This window comes from Pinus tabuliformis, chromosome 2_2, assembly GCF_031772625.1.
Source record: "Pinus tabuliformis cultivar Carrire ecotype Pingquan chromosome 2_2, CPIR1, whole genome shotgun sequence".
NCBI classification, from domain to species: Eukaryota; Viridiplantae; Streptophyta; class Pinopsida; order Pinales; family Pinaceae; genus Pinus; species Pinus tabuliformis.
Window position 1 is genome coordinate 605,989,383 of NC_142300.1, and position 18,222 is coordinate 606,007,604.

At 36.3% G+C, this 18,222-nt stretch overlaps 1 protein-coding gene across 1 annotated transcript; it reads right to left on the reverse strand.

Annotated features, from left to right (window-relative positions):
- Window positions 1-461: 461 nt before the first annotated feature.
- On the reverse strand, window positions 462-2,324 carry LOC149194113 (glucan endo-1,3-beta-glucosidase-like). Its single transcript, XM_089407254.1, has 2 exons — window positions 1,800-2,324; window positions 462-1,671 (listed from the first exon to the last, which is right to left on the reverse strand). Exons 1-2 carry the CDS (start codon window positions 2,278-2,280, stop codon window positions 713-715), a joined length of 1,440 nt encoding a protein of 479 aa, XP_089263380.1. The 5' UTR covers window positions 2,281-2,324; the 3' UTR covers window positions 462-712.
- Window positions 2,325-18,222: the final 15,898 nt, after the last annotated feature.

The window sequence follows — 18,222 nt, forward strand, 5'->3', positions numbered from 1 at the left end:
ACGAGTGCACGGGTCAATGGTTGGGTCAGTAGGCTTTCAGGCATCCCACCAGCGATCGATTTCCAGTTTGTGGCGCTGCGCGAATGATGAGAATGTATATCAGTATATTGTGATTGATGTGATAGATTCGCTCGAAGCTGCTGTATCTGCTCGCTTCCGCCTATATATGTAAATGTTACTTCTTCAGGAGATGCACTTCCCTCGCCCCTAAAAAATGTTCTTATTCTTATATTGAAGAAGAGTCCACAAGGATGTGTTAACGTAGTGCAAAATTGAAACTTGAAAACAGGTTACAATCAATGCGTTGCGTTACAATGGTAGAAGGCTAAATAAATTAAAGATTCCAGGCCTTCGTTATATTGGAAATTCGAATGGAGAACCACAAGGATGTGAACGTAGTGCGAAATTGACACCAGAACACGTTCCAATCTATGCATGGCGTTACATTGGCAGAAGCGAAATTGACACTAAAACACAGGTTCCAATTCCAATCTATGCATGGCGTTACATTGGTAGAAGGCGAAAGAAATCAAAGATTCCAGGCCTTCGTTATAATGCGAGAGAATGGATAATATTGGAAATTCGAATGGAAAACACAGATCAATTTAAGGGGGGAGGTTGGCGAAAGAAATCCAAGATTTCAAGCCTTCGCTTTATTGTGAGAAAATGGGTAATATTGGAAATTCTAATGCAAAACACAAATCGGATCAATTTAGGGGGAGAAGTTAACAGGGTAAACAAGGTTTTGATCAGGATAGAAAAGTCCAAAATGTCGTTCTGGCTCGTCCCCGCCTTTCAAATTCTCGTTGAAAAGAGCGAAAATGTATGTATCAATGTGCTGTCCAGGCCTCTTTGGCGTTCCTGCATTTGAAAGCACATGTTTGATCAGATTGTTGTTGTAAGTCTGCGCATTCTCAACAGTAGCCGCTTCATTGCCCGCCGAAGGCCACCCGCTCTCAGTTATGACGATGTGAATATCGGGATGTCCCGATTTCTCCATAGCCGAAATCAGAGAATCCACCAGCGCATCGAACAAGCTTCTATATAGACGACCTCCATCGTTCACCACCGGATCCGCGGATCTAAACAAAGCATAGTCTAACGAGATTTGGGCCTTGTTGTAATTGTAACTAATGTAGGGATACACATTAGCCATGAAAGGAGCCCCATTCTCTCCCAGAAAGTTAAGTACATCGCTCATGCTACTCTTCAATTCATCAGCGAATTCTCCCTGAGAAGGAGGATACGATTTTCCCAGAACAGACGAGGCGTGGGTAGTGGAGACCTTTATGGAGCTCTGCAGATTGGCATTCTTGACTGCGGTTTGAATGTTTCTCATGGCAGGAACGAGATAGGGAAGATGCTGCCGATTTTCACTTGAAAAAACTTCGTTGCCGACTGCGATGTATTTGATGTTGGTGGCCGGATAGAATTGGCGAATGTTGTCGTTAACCCACCCGTTTGCTGCAGCCTGATCGTATGCGATCTTCTGGAGCTCATCGTTCCCAACTCCGACAATCACCTCGATTCCTCCGCTGTTTTGTAACGCTCGCTGCGCTTCCTGATGTGCTTGGAAAAGCCTAACTTTGCCGATGTTGTGAGACCTTATCAGATTTGCCACCTGATCTGGAAGTGGCAAATTGTTTGCAACCATTCCATAACAGACTCCAACTGCAATAATATTCTTGCAATTCAGTCAGATTATCACAGGCCTTGAGTTTCAAAAACCATTCATGATTATTACGCTCACACGTAAGGATAATAGCTATGAAAATTAAAAGAAATCATATGTTTGATACCTTTGTTGCTGGATGCCATTTCTCGGCCGGCTGTATATTTGCTTCCAAATAACAGAAGCGGCCTGGCCTGCTCTTTGTCGATCCAGGTTTGGCTCTCCCAACAACGTCGTGACATTGCCCATGGCCGAGAGCTCCAAGAGACTCGTTCCCCATTTAACTCCGCTCGCCATGGTAGGCTGCTCAGGTCCCAAGCGGTTCGCCCGGTCGCTATAAAATGATCCATTCCGCCCCTTTTGCTCCAGCTCCAGCTTCCATTATTCTCCAGCCAAGAAATCAGCTCTGCCCCATGACCCGAGGCCCGGTCCCGTTCGTTCCCGTAAAGATAACGCAGGGCATCCAGGCCGATGTAATAGGGTATATAAAAGGCATCTGAGACAAGGCACTGGTATTTTTTCGCGGTTAAATTCAAATTTGAATTCGAATTCAAATAGACTAGTGATATAAATAACATTAATATCGTCAGGTTGGTAAGTGTGCTCATCAATACACCAGAGGGAGGCCAAAGTGGCTGCGGGCAGGGTCGCCGTCGAGGGGCAGGAGCACGGCAGCCGGAGAGGGATGGATGCGCCGGATGGATGCCATGATGCATGGTCGAGGATGAAAGGTCGCCATGACGTCAACCACGCAGTCTGCCGCTGTCAGATGGGGTACCTCCATAGCATTAACTTTGCTATGGAGGTGGAAATAGGATCTGCCTATCCTCAGACATCCTCAGAAATGGCGTCACAAGAAGCATTGCTGCTCACGGCTCACGTAGATATGTCATTCCGACACTGCAGCTTGTCAGCGGACTATTTGCGCTGCCTTTCCGATTCTCCATCATTATGCTCAATATTTAGGCAATACCATTACGTTCTGCCACTTTAAAATAATCAGAGCACATCATATCAAATGGCGTCACAAAAAGCATTGCTGGTAATGTCCTTCCGACACTGTGGACTATTTGCGCTGACTGTATGCAATGCCATTCCGTTGTGCCGCTTTAAAATACCATTCCGTTCGATCCATGCAATAACATTCAGTTCCGCCTCTTTAAAATACGCAGAGCACTGCCAAAACCCGATAATCCGCCTTATAATAAGATAACTCGCATATCCAGTGGTGATACGTAGCGTATCCGGCGAGAACGCGCTTATCTCGTGATAATTAGCGTAGTCGGTGATAATCCACGTGACGATTGCTGATAATTCGCGTATAGACCGTTAGAGCTCGCATAACCTGAAAGTAACCGCATATTTGCCTGTAAATACTCACAAATCGAGAGGAGGTCATCGCATAAATAGCAGAGACCACCCGCATATCAGCGTAATGATCTGCCTATCCTGCGTTGATAAGCCGCGTATCAAATAATAAGCACGCATGTCCAATCGTAATATATCGCGTATCGGTAGAAAACTCGCATAACCCATGATAATTCGCGTATTTTGTGATAAATCGCAATCCACTATTGATAATTCGCATATCGGGACAGTTACGTAGGATATTCAGCAATTGTTCTCTGCATATTCGGCGGTCAGAAGTTAGAAGCGGTGACATATCCGGCGGACACAAAACGAATATCCGGGGGGAATCCACATATCCCATTGTGATATCTCGCGTATTCAGCCAATCTACTCGCGCGTATTCAGCCAATGTACTCGCATATCCAGCCCATGTAAGTCCCATATCTCGCTGAATTTAGTCGCATAACTAAGAAGAACTTGCATATCACGTGATATAACTCACATATACCGTGCGACGTTAACGGCGCTCTAGCTCCTTCAATTTGGCCTGAACCCGCGAGCCTACAGAAACGATCAGATTTTCTATATATGGACACATGCCTTCCTGTATGGATTGGAAAGTGTCATAGTGCTTGGCCCTTACCGGGAACAGGTTCCCAGCTTTACTTACCCTCGCATTTCCGTTGCTGCTCCTGTCGCACAGCTCTGAGTAAAAGCAGTGGAGGATATGTGGTCATTGGTATAATTATATCAGGGCTCACGGTGTATACCATCCAAGTCCTATATGCCAGATGGCGTTCTTCGGACCATCTCCGGTGCTACAGATAGTATGATCAACCCGGGTTCGAATCCCACAGCTGTGAGTAAAAGAAGCGAAGCCATTTCTATTACGTATTTGTTTCCTAAAAAGAAATCGTTGCCCAACATTCTATCATGGTAATTCTGTTTCATTATGTGAAAGAAAGTCTGTTTTCCTGTAAACCAATCTAAATCTAATTGGAGTTATAGTTATGCTCAGAGTAGCATAGTTTTTTTAGCTCAAATTTTACAAATTTTAAATAAATTACATATATATATATTATGCAAAACTTTCCATATAAAAATATACTAATAAGCCGAAATTTATGCAATGGACTTGGCAGAGATCTTTAGACGAGATACCGTCCAGCCCCATCAAACTCAATACTTTAATCTGGTGATAAATATTTTTTAATTTTATTTTTCATATATATATATACACAACTTGAATTTGGAAGATTTTTTTACTATATCATAAATTAAATATAAATTATTAGTAAATATTATTTTTTTTAATTTATTTATATTAAAATTTGAAAATTTAATTAAAAATATTAATTATATGATAAATATTTACAAACATAAATTTATATACAATAATAAGCAAAAACACATTAAATACTTATATCTTTCACATTGGCCCATATATCTATTACCCATCAAACTTTTAATTATTGCTACCATAATAGTTCCTCTTATCTGTTACACTCTCCCAACTATACTTGATGTTGGGTTTTGTGGTTGATAAGTTTCCTTGTTCTACCTTTGAGGATGTTATTATACTAAACATGCTCCATTTTTCTCAATCAAATCCTTCTATGATTCAAAAAATCTTTTAATCATCTTTATTGCATTGTCCTAGATAATACGAACGTAATTTAAAATTTGCTAGAAGTGATATGTTGTGGTACATTTTCTCATTGGAACTTCTTTCCACTATTTAGCTAAATTCTTCTAAACGTATGGATTATTTAGCTGAAACGCTTCTAAATTAAATGGATCATTTTTTGGATTCATGTCTAATCTTGTTCCAAACTTAGTGGTCAACGATTCAAGCCCATGATTACAAGAAACTTATTGGTCCTATGATCATTAAATATTTTGAAAAAGGAAATTCATCTAGTCTAGAGCTTACGTGATGAAGGAGCCCTCTTCTATTTTCTTAGGTGTGAGTTCCATTTGATGTTTACAATTCAACTAAAATTAGGCTTCAATTATTGACTTCGAAAAACCACAAATCTATATCTAGTTATCTCATACCTATGACTTGAATTGAAAGTGGAATCCACCCATGGTATCCACCTGGGCTATTGTAACTCAAGAAGCCACGAAGAATATTGTAAATAACGGGCCTCACTTGGTAAAATGACAGATGGTTCCTTCAAATTGTAGGGTAAATGATTTATCCATATAATAAAGAATTATATGGTTTTCATATATTGTTAGGTATTGAGTGTGTGTATTTTCTGTTCAATATTTTTCCAAGAATAATTGCATTCCATATTTATATTCTTTCTCAACTACCCTCTCCAAGTATTTATTGTTCCTAGATCATAGCCCCTATGCTCTAGATAAGTGGTATGAGAGCCAAGTTGATTTAACAAAGGTATGTCTAAGCCATTTCTTTGAGATTCAAGTTATTTTTTAGATGGAAGATTAAATTTTCTCCTTGGTGAGGGTTAAGCCTTTTATTTCCTCAAATCATTCACCATATGGATTTGGTGAAATCACTAGCAACGTCCAAAGGGATCGTGACTAGTAAATCCCTCAAGAAATCATTAGTAAGCAGAAAAGGATTAAAGCCTATGGTTGTGGTAGCCATTGAAAGGGTTGTAGGAAGCTCCAAGATGAAGTATCATTTTGATTACATGCCTCAAAACAGAGATGTGGTGGAGGAATTCTATATTTGAAATGACGTTAGTGTTTTTGTGCCCTTCGATAATGGAAAGAACGTGTTGCATAAGTTTTTTTGCAAGAAAAAAAACTAGTCCAAGTTCGAGCCTGGTGGAGGCATGGCCTCATGGCCAAGCTGCAAACCTGCATCTTTCCCAATGATGTTTCTCGCAAGAAGCAATGGTACATTCTCAAATACCTCAATAATCCTCATTACGTTGTTGTCTTTGTTGATTCCACCCTAGAATACTACCTCACCCTCCAAGAATCAAGAGATTCTAGCCATGCATAAATTAAGGATGAATACATGGCATACGCTTGAGAGGAGAAGATGTACAAATAATCTGGTAGTTTCTTATTTTTTCTCATCACTCCCCACACTCTAGATTGTAAGGTTGAACATTATAATGATGTGAAGGATACCAAGGACACGACCTACACTTGGCTCAGAACTTTTCAAGCCTCTAGAGTGCTCATGCTTCTCCTCAACATTCAAATTAACCCTTTGCTTGCCAAGATACCTGGAAAAAGGGTGACCACTATGCTAAGCATAGGGTCACTCTCTGACCTCTCAAGAATAGAAAATTCAAGGCTTTATAGCTTTGAAGGTTATAATGACATCCACATGACTGACGACATAGTCTCCATGAATTTCATAGGAAATCGTGTGAATGACTTCGCTATATTTTATCTCATACCATCCATGCTTTTAGCCACCACTCACATGTTTCAAGACGTTCAAAAAATTTCATAGAAATGAATGTTCACAAAAGAAAAAATGATGGCCATAGTGCATGGTGAGTTTGTGCTCCATAATAGGGGTAACGAAGGGTCTGGATGTCACGTGGTAGTATTCCAAAACATGATCCAAGCCTTTGGTTCATGTTTATATTCTCCCAATGATGCCTTGGTCACTACCTATGCATGAGATCCTAGAGTGAAGAGCCTCTTCTTTCTTCAAATTGTAACAAGTGCGTGTGGAATACTTCATATCAACTTTCAAATCACATCCAAAATGAGTGGAAGATTTTGGATATCTGCCCACAACACTAAGAATTCCATTGGAATATTTTCGATGTTTCCAAATCCCGGAACTATGTAAGATTTCGGAGGTTTTCCATTGCCAAATCCTTTTCCAATAGAATACTTATGATATTGGCCCTTCTCAATGGAACATTTTTTTCATAGCTGATTGCAATGGAATATTATCATTCTTGACCCCCTCCAACAAAAGAATTTTGTCACTCACACTAGTTGGGTCAAAACTTTTGACATCATACACAACAAGATGAAGACATTTGACATTATAACCTTCTAGGGGAAACTTCCATCATAGAACCATGTCAATGGAGATTTTCCCGTCTGATACATATTAAAATAACTTAGAAACATATCGCAGTAAACATAGATATGAAACTAGACAAAAATATATTGGCAGAAAAGGCTTAGCCTCATGGCTTCCTCAGGTATACTCTCTCTCATTCTCATTTCATTAAAAATAATTGAATATAGTGTTACAAATAAATAGATGAGAGATAGTGTTCTCAAGATAGTGCATGCTATCTTAGACACTTTTGGTTGAGATAATTTCTCCTTTGGTTAAGATAATTTCTCACCAGACACACACCAATATAGGAGTTACCTAAACAAACTCCTATCTTAGAGGAACAACCCAAGAGTTAGGAACAAATTCCTAACTTGGAATATTTAATTAATTTATTTATTTTTGGATTTATTATTGTTTTATGAGAGAGGCTAACATTCCCCCCTTCAATGATAAATCCAAAATAAGAACGAGTAACCATCTTCCAAGTTCTCATGTTGATCCTCAAAAACATTGTCTGAAAAAACCGCCAAATCTGGATGTTGAAGAAACTGCAATATGAAGAGACTGAGTCAGCTGCATGACTGATTCATCTCAGAAGGATGTTTTACAACTCCATCATGTGCCAAGCCGCAAAAGGATTCAACTGTCCTTTGCTTGAAAACAGCATCCGGTGTCCACTGACACAATTTGATGAATGCACACTGGCGTATTTGCTGATGATGATCGCCCACTAGCTGAATATGTCGAAAAACAACTCAATGTTTCTTTTGCTATGATGAAAGCTTCTCACTGCTGCTTTGGCTATCGATAGCCCACTAGCGAATTTGCTGATGCTCACTATTGATGACAAATGCCCACTGGCTACTTCGCTGATGTTGTCGAGACTTTCAGTCCGAAAACTACTTGTCAATTTCGTTGACATTTTCCCCCCTTTGTCAGCTGAAAGGAGAGACAATATTCTCCAAAATATATTTGAACTCCCCCCCTTCAGGTGTAGGAGAGTTTCACGGTTGTACTCCCTCGTTCAACTGCATGAGAGTACCATCATCGGTTCACTGATGGCTGCACTATGTGTGATTTTAGTCGGTTGTAGAAGTGAGACAATATTTTGACTATGGATGACCATTCCCAAGGATCGATCCATTCATAACGTATCTTCAATCTGCCTGATTTTTGTTGGTTGCGACATTTTTCTGAGGAATGATTGGGCTTGCCACAATGGCAACAAGGATGGAGATCAAAACATTGATCTTCCATATGACCGGTTCTTTGACAATGAGAACATTTAGGTTGGACATTAACTTCAGGTTGCGTGCAATTGTGTTTTTCTGCAATTTTCTCAGAACCTACTGAGGTGAGTTGCTCAAGAAATCCTGCACTCACAAGCTTAATTGGATTGGAATAATTTGGGATATGTAAGTTGGTCTCATCAGTGACATATCCTAAGCCTCGTCGATTCTCGTTATTTTGAATCTCTTCCCAGGGCTTGATGATGGGTTTGGAAGAAATTTGAATTTGATCATGAACAACTTCAACACTTGAAGTTGTTTGGATCAGTGATTTGGAATCAACATATTTATCTGTATGGTTGAATGACTTGGAAGAAGCACTCTTTTGTTGCAACTCATCTCTTTGTAGTTGCGACTCTAGTTGAAGAAACTCAATGGTTTCATGTGTTTGTTGTAGATGCCGTGAAAGATCAATAAGAGTTTCTTTGCTGATGTGCACCATGTTTTCATCACTGGAGATGATCAAACCGTGAAGAATATTTAACCACTGAATATGTTGCGCCATCTGAACTTGCTCACTTGAAATCAGGCTCTCTTGTCGTAGATGTCGAGCTTTGAACTGTTTCACTTGATTTTGTTACTTGAATGACAGGCTCGCTTGCTATGGGACTTGAATGGTATGCTCACTTGATTTGTTGCTTATTGCACTTGCTAGGAACACTTGCTAGAGTTGTAGAACTTTCTTGCTTGATGATGATCGTATTTTCATAAATGACTTCACGCTCACTTGAATGAATAGCCACACTCGCTTGATGTCAATCTCAACTTGCTTAATTGGTGTTAGAGTTGAACTTTTTTGGTTTCTTTGATGGTTGCTGCAATGAACTTCACTCTGGCTTGCTTGAAGGTTTGAACTTTGTTCTGTTTTGACGCAAATTGGTTGAATGAATACTCACGCTTGCTTGCAGGAGATGTGAACTTGTTGCTTGTTTGCTTTAGAGTTAAAATTTGCGCATTCACTTGATTTTGCCTAAAGGAAGGGTGTCGAACACTGTCGAAAATGCACCCAAAAAAGCTTACAATTATTTTAATGACTCACTACAATGAATTAAATTTGACTCAATTCAAGACTTGGGTGTCGGTTTCAACCGAGAATGCACCCTTACAATTCAATGTAATTTGAGTTTGATTACAAGTTCAATAATGTTGATGTAGACTGTGCTCTAAAATGCTTTAACTTGATTAAGTGAATTTGCTTGTTGAGGTAGAATGTTGATGTTCACAATCTTTGATTATTTGTTGTAGTGACGCAAATGCATGTGTTGAGCTTAATTATCCTTCCTTGAAGCTATTTTGTTACAAGTGTTGTGCTTGCTTGCATTGAACTTTATGTGTGTTAAATGAGATCATTTATGTGTCAAAACTAGACACAAATTAAAAAACAACAACATGAAGCATGCACCATCATCAACACACTCTTCATGTACCTAAGATCCCCTTATTCAATTTCGGGCGGATCTAGGACACATCAGCACCACAAAAATGATATCTTTATTAAACTTTGGAGTACACAATGGCTCAGCTTCACAACATCTTCTTGGAATCAGAGTTCTAGAACTTTTGAAAGAAAAATGTCTTCAAAAAACTACCTACACTCATTCACTCTCAAAATCTCTCTCAAAGTAAAATATTACTTTGGATTACAAAAAAATAATTTCTCTCAAAGAATTCCACTTATCACTCAAAATACAAAAAATTACAAGTACTCCTTATCTCTCCAAAAACAATTTAATAAACAGCTTTACCTCTTCCTTACCCAACTTGACTTACACATGCATTTAAATCCTCGAAAGCATTTCTTATGCCATTAAAACTTGTGCATCGCTTCATGTATAATGTTTATGAATAACTACCCATAGACCTTGAAGGAAGTGCATCAATCTTATGCAGGTCTTCCTTTAATCTTGTTGCAGGTCTTCCTTTAATCTTGATTTGTTTTAACCAAAATCTTTGGCCACCATGTATCATTTATGAAGCACATAAATATTTATAAAGAAAATTGTTTCAACTTTTGATAAGAAAAATCATTCTCCGCATTAAAATTACCTGAATCTTCACGCACCATGCATTGGTGAGGTTCGAGAGATAAAGAGATCATGTGGATACCGTTCTAAAAGGCTGAGGTTGTTCAGTGCATACTGTTCTTCTAGCAACCAATCCAATAAAAAAGTAGACCCTTTTGAATTGTGTTTGTTCACGGATTTAACTAGGATCGTGCCTACTTTTCTATCAACACAGGGCTCTCTCTGTTGTTGAAGGGAGGCGTTCCTCTTCTCCTCCAGTGCACCAAGTTAAATAATATGATTTCTTCCACGTGCTTGGAATTTCGCATATCTGCAAACAATACTTCAACACCTTCTTTGATTTATTTCCTCTGTGCGTTCACAACTCCAGCACTTAGTATTCTCTCCACAAAATTCTGTGTCTGACATTCAATAGCCATACATAACGGTTGGAAGCAAAGGAAAGTGGCTCGGCAATGGATCTCACACCTACAAAATCATATTTACTCTAGAAATATATTTACTCTGTGCAACATCTTGACCATCAAAGATTTGCCTCGTGATCATCTCAAGTTGTCTCAAGATTTGATGGTTCACAAGAAAAAAAGGCGTGGACTGATTCCTCTTTACACAGATCTTCTACGATATTTATTTCGCAGCCTAGAAATTCTTCAATGATTACTAGTCTTGGTCTTCCAAAACAGGAAACGTTACTCCCGCAACGACTTTTGCTTCAATTTCAGGTTAGATCCAACAATAAATCTAACATTTGACACGGTGATTTCACATATTAAAATGGAAATGAAACCGAAGCAGAATCATAGAGAAATAAATACGTCCACACTGGATATGATTTCAATACAGACTAATTTTGACAAAGAATAAAGAAGCAATAATTTGCTAGACGTTGCACCATAACGTATTTCACAGTGAAACACTTAACACACTGGATTGAATGGCAATACCACGATATCGAGAATTGGCATGATATTCGCCTTCATTATTGGACATGTTGTAGTCTTCAATGGCGGTTTTCGTTCTCAACACATCAGCTCGATCTCAAAAATGCAATTATGACCTCTGCAATGGACCCAACAAACTGAATCTCTCATTCCATTTGAATCATAAGTGAAATAGCTCAGTGGCCTTCCATCACGAAAGCCCAAATTGCCCAGGATTCTCTCCTTAACGGCTTCGCCTTTGACTGATTATGGTTGTGGATCTATTCATGCGCACAGACCAAAGCCTATCTCCATCTTATTCCATTGCCAATTCTCTCTCATGAATATTGCTACCATAGTGAGGGCGTGTAACCCCAAGCGTGCTGGTGAAGATCGTTAATCAATCAAAATTAGGCAGTGATCAATGTTCTACCTGCCAATTGAATCCTTAATAAGAGTCCAATAATGCAGACTCCCACTCACTCATAACTGTATTACAAAGTCAACAAAACTCTCGCTCTGATACCACATAATACATATTAAAACAACTCAGAAACATATTGCAGTAAACATAGATATGAAACTAGACAAAAATATATTGGCGGAAAAGGCTTAGCCTCATGGCTTCCTCAGGTTTTTTCTCTCTCATTCTCATTTAATTAAAAATAATTGAATATAGTGTTACAAATGAATAGATGAGAGATAGTGTTCTCAAGATAGTGTGTGCTATCTTAGACACTTTTGGTTGAGATAATTTCTCCTTTGGTTGAGATAATTTCTCACCAGACACACACCAATATAGGAGTTACCTAAACTAACTCCTATCTTAGAGGAAAAATCCAAGAGTTAGGCACAAATTCCTAACTTGGAATATTTAATTAATTTATTTATTTTTGGATTTATTATTGTTTTATGAGAGAGGCTAACACCATCTAGGGCTTGTCCATACATTATGGGTATCAGAGTTGGCCCAAGTGTGGCATACAGTATCAATATCTTTGGACCTTCATTTATCACAGTTGTGGGTCACCTACAAACCCATGTTTATGGATCAACCATAAATTACCCTTGCTATTGATGTTCATTTTCTAGGCTAGACACTATCAATATCAAAGTTGGCCCATAAGCATTATAGGATACTATATCCTTTGACCTTTGCTCACAATGATTATGGATCAACCACACAAAATCGTCAAATTCATTGGGACAGAGGAAGCTTGATTATGAACATATATTGGTACCATCAATACTTGCTCATTGTTCGATGCCTTGAAAAGTGTATTAGTTGTTTGGAAAATACGAGGATGCAAGTTTGGAGAATAGTTTCATTAAGGAATACATTATTTTAACTACGAATTTTCTTTCTAGTCCCCTAGGATAAACTTTTAGTTGTTCAATATTGTATAAAAAGATTAAGAAAATATATCTAAAATTAGAACAAAATAAAAAAAGGTTTAAGGAAAAGAAAGAAGAAAAAAACAATCAAAATTATTTCTACACTTCAAACCATACAAAGTACAGTGTGCAAGTTATTTTGAGAAGAAAACTCTATAAGTAAACACACAAATCCAATAACCAAAATAAGATAAATTATCTCGCTCCCCATATGATTAACAAAAAGAGGTAAACGCACGAGTAATTCACTATAAAATGTGTTTTCAAATATTTAAAACCTTTACTATTAAAGTAGCTTTAAAGTATTTAAAATGTATTTAAATTGTCAATATTAAAAAAATAACACATTTTGAATAGAAATTTACATACTAGCACAATTATATAAATTAAATCACTAGTAAATGTTAATAATTATCAATACATAAAAAAGATCAAAACATTTACTTCATAATACATCTCATGTTGCTAAAATTTGAAATTTTATTATTATTATTATAAGCTAAACATATATTCATTAAAGCATGGAAGAAGATTTATATCCACGAAGATTTATATCCAGTTTACTATGGAGTTTCTTAATCTATAAATAGGGTATGCTACAATACCATGGGACCAAGCCATGGCTTTTCAATATCACATGTCTAAAAAACCATAACTCATTTCGTATGAAACTTTCTCATATGATGTTTTGTTAACTAATCAATTTAACTAAAATGATAAAAACACGTAGCTACCTTGCACATAAATCTGAGTGTTTGATTTGTGTATTCTACTAAAAAAAATTATAGAATATTTAATGGACCTACCATAAATCTAATAATAATTAATAATTACATTAAAGAATCCCTATTCTATTTTAAAAAGAATCATGTTTATCGATATAATTAAATTTGACTTCATCTTAACTTTGAGTTATCAATTACATTCGAAATAGGTGAACATATAATTTCATATAAGAAACTTGCGATGAAAACATCACATATATATTATTCAATATTAAAACTTAAATAAAGACATGCTATATATATTATTGAATACATAAAGATGGAAGAAATAGATAAATGTAACCCACTCTCTTGACTCACTTCTAGTAATATTGAAACATTAATGGTTAATACTCACTTCTAATAACATTGAAACATTAATGGTTAATAGTAGAAATCACCGGACAAGAAAGAGCCTTCGTTAGGATAAATAAAGTACGACTCACTTATAGTAACATTGAAACATTAATAATTAATAGTAAAAAGCACGGGACCAGAAAGAACCTACACTAGGTTAAACAAAGTATCTAAACAAAGTATCTATTGTTATAGAGCAAAACAAATAAAATTTAACTTCGAATAGAAAAACATACGATTTTCAATTAAAAAAAACTAAAAAATTCTATTGGTGTTGAAGCTAAATGAAAGATAACCAATTATATTATATTGAATTGCATATGGCCAAAAGTAGATGAGGACCAGAAAATCCCGTCATAAAGCTATATTTACAGAATATCAAAGATTCTACCTTAGATCCAAATTCAAGCATAAGCATTACAAATTTGCACCGAAGTGGATAGATGACGTGGGTGTGAAGAGAATTTCTTGAAAATCATCTCAATCATCTTTTTCGTTCATAAAACCCAACTGTTTTGCACCAGAATTTCAAAGAAAAGCATCTCACGTAGTTTTTTTTTGTGGATGTGAAGAGAATTCTTTAAAATACATCTCAATCATCTTTTTCGTTAAGAAAACCCAACAGCTCTACCCTAGAATTTCAAGAAAAGCATCTCAGGATTTTTTGTTATACACTTTGTGGTCCGCTCTTTTTTGTAGTGAAATTTGTTTTTGTATTTATATTTGCATTTTGAAAGTGTTTGTATGGTTGTGACTCTGTGTTGGTTCCTCCGTTTCTTTCTATATTGTCTCTGTGTTGTGTCATTGTACCTGGTAACTATTCTAATTTGATGAATGCTTTATCAATGAAATTTGAATGAAAAGCCGAGTTGTTTCATCATATATTCGACGATGGTTACTCGCATATTCATATGACATCGATAGGATAAACGGCAGAGCTCGCGTAAACGCTCGCATATCATATGAAAACGATGGCATAACAGCGTAATCGCGCGCTTATCCTTGAGTGATAATCTGCGTATCGGTTGACAAATACATCGGAATTGATGATACCTCGCGTATCATTTGACAGATCGCTTTTAAAATGGTGATAACTCGCACATCGAATGAAAATTTGCGTATCTAGTGATAATCGGCATTATAATTCGCATAACTCGGGAGATAACGGCTTCTCTGTAATGGCAAGTTTCCATCCAACTCCGGCGACGACAGAATTACGGCTCCCCTCTGCTCCATGTAATTGTTGAGCATCGCGCCACCGCAATGGTCTGCGGAAGAGGCCACCCATTGCGTAGAGAAATTCAAGATGAGATAGAAGGCGAATATGCTTAGCAGCGTAATATACAAGTTTAGGCTACTCTTTTGAAAAAGCAGGTATGATCATTTTTAGGAAAGTTAAAATGGACGTGAGACCTCCATTAAAAATTCATGGTAATTTTAATAAGATACCTGCCAGGGACAGAAGACAATGAAACCCTCAAAACCAATCTTCTTATTTCAAACCACCATAACCAGCGTCGTAAGGAATCAAGGACTACAATGCAGCGTGCTTTTTTATGACCAGTTTGTAGATTCAAAGCAGAAGCACAGTCTATATCTTAGAAATGAAGAACAAGGGTGATATCTATATTCCTATTTTATGAAACCCTTTAAATAGCATCTGGAGAACTAATTTAACCGATATTCACATTAAAAAGTGATTATATACGTACTTATTTCAAGCCCTGCCTGATGCAATAGACCACATTTATAAATCAAGCATCTTCTTGTTCACGAGAGCTGTTGAGCTTGCGCATTTATCATTAAACGAATACAACGCCATCTAATCGCAGCTATTAAAATATTAAATTCTTATCAATATTAAAAAAATTAAATCAAAGGGGAAAATCTGCACTCTCTAGTCTCTTCTCGTTATAAAAGGAAGAGTTAAAGGAAGAAAATTATTTCAATAATTTAAGCAAAAAGGGAAGGAAAACCTACCTGCTTTTAAGCAAAAAGGGAAGGAAAACCTACCTGCTTTTAAATTTTCTTTAAGGAACCAAAAAAAATTAAAGAGGAAAATCTGCACTCTCTAGTCTCTTCTCTTTATAAAAGAAAAGCAAAAAGGAAAGAAACCCTACCTGCTTTTAAATTTTCTAAGAGGCACAAAAACCTGGCATAATTTTTTATAATATATCTAATGGAAACCAAAATCTGAACTATTCCATTTCTCATCATAAACCTCGTTTTAAGAAAATGCTAGACAAATACCATTGATGGTGAATAGCCGACAAATACAGGCCGGCTTGTAGCTAGGTTTGAACAGCATTCTTTAACTGAACCAAAACTAACTAGTTTGCACGTTCAAGAGGACATGCAAATGGCCAAACATAAAATACACTAACCACTCTCTTCTACCCTCTTTCACAGATATAACAGAATCAATCATAAAATACACACATACACAAAGTCTGACAACACACAACATAGTGTTGGAACATTTATCAACATTTTCGGTTTTGGTGTAATGGAAAACCTCTTCATGGTATCGGTGTTTGGATCAGTGTTTGGATCCAGATTCGATTCCCCCAAATTGTGTTTGAAGGGAGTGTTGGAAGAATCACCACACTTCTATAGAATTTGTAATTTCCACTTGAGGATCCTAATTACTAGTTTAGAATGTTTACCAACACCTGAGAGTTTTAATAATAGTGCAAATAGAAAACCCTTCCACTTCGTTCTTTGACTAATTTTTTCCACCCAATGGATCATAAATGTCACATATTGTAATTTTCAAACTCCAACTATATATCTGTGGCATCTGTCCCCATATAATTTCGGCTAGAACGATGGAGCGCATTCGGATAGGGAGATAGTTCTAATATGTCCAAATAAAAGTTCTTTATCCTCCAACGGTTGTCAGTCAGAACCCTTTGATACAGTTCTTATAATCATCCCACGGTTTAAATTGTAACAATATCTAAATAATTTATTATTATATTTATGATCTAGATCTAAAAAAAACTTTGACCACCACTTCTAATGGTTAAATGATTCTTCCCATTTACATTTAAACATACCGCATAGATTGTAATAAAGAATTAAATTCAAGTTATGTAATATGATGATTTCTAGGTCCCACTTAGGCCATAACATAATTGGCGTTTAATTAAATTAACATAATTTATTTAAATAAAATAAAATTTATTGTCAATTTTCTTTGTTATATAATTTTAAAATACATTAAAATTATTTATTTTTATATATATTTTAATTTATTTTTTACCTTAATTAAATGTCTTTTTACACCAATGTTGTTATTATTTAAAGATATAGACTTCTATTAAATTTACAATCTATATATATATATATACTACAATCTATATATATATATATATATAATGGTTTTGGTCTTTATTATGAATATAAAATATAGAATATAGTGGTTTATTATTTAAGGTTTTTTTGGGTAATTTTTTCTTTTATATAGTGCTCACGGCTTATATTTTTATTAAGTGGAAATAGTGTATCAAACTTTAAGAAGATAAAAATTTATTGGAAAAATATTAAGAGAGCTTCAAAGTCATCAATATCTAATATATCTAAAATAATCCATTGCGAAAACCTCCAATATTTAATTCAAAAGAGTGAATGGAACTCTACTTGAATGGTTCATGAGGGACAATACTTGCAAAGGTTTTGCAAATGAGGTAGTAAGCTAAGTGAGCTTGACTTTTAGGAAACTCCATAGTTAATTGCGCTTGAGCTAGAGACGATCTAGGACGGATGCCCTCCCGAGAAGTCCTAGTTACCGGGTGCAAGCCCTTTATGTGATGATTGACGCTATGTGATTCATTTCACTACTTTCAATCCTACTTCTTCACCCGTATGAACATCACGCGATGCAATGAGTGATAAGTGGACTATTAAAAAATCATGACAAATTAGTTAGTTATGACTACTTCTCATGGAAATGGTCATAGATGAATGACTTACTTAGTGCAGTTGAATCCAAAAAAGGGATATATAATCTCTCATGGAAATGGTCATATATGAATGACTTACTTAACGTAGTTGAATCCCAAAAATTGATATATAATATAATGCATTGTGAAAACCCCCAATACTTAAATCATCATACTGTTATTTAATAAAATAATAAGTTATGATTTTTTATTTAATTTTTTATTTTTTTTTTTAAATTGTGAATTAAGGCATTTATATTGGTCAAAAAAGGATTTATGTGGCTTTACAAAAGTTTTCATAAACACACTAGGTCCTTTCCCAAACCACATCAATCTAACCAAACTACATAGATTGGCTTGTATACCAATCCCATAGGTCTGCAGAGAGGCACTATACATATAAGCACCAAAATTATCATTATCCATTGCCTTATCACGAACAACGGATAGCCCAAAAAATGTAAAACCAAACACAAAATCACATCTCAT

Bases quoted from the DNA above. Each gene is read 5' to 3' on its own strand.
- LOC149194113 (XM_089407254.1), bottom strand. From the start codon at position 2,280: ATGAGCACACTTACCAACCTGACGATATTAATGTTATTTATATCACTA. The intron at 1,672-1,799 runs GTATCAAACATA...ATATTATTGCAG, and splicing joins AATGGCATCCAGCAACAAAG to TTGGAGTCTGTTATGGAATG.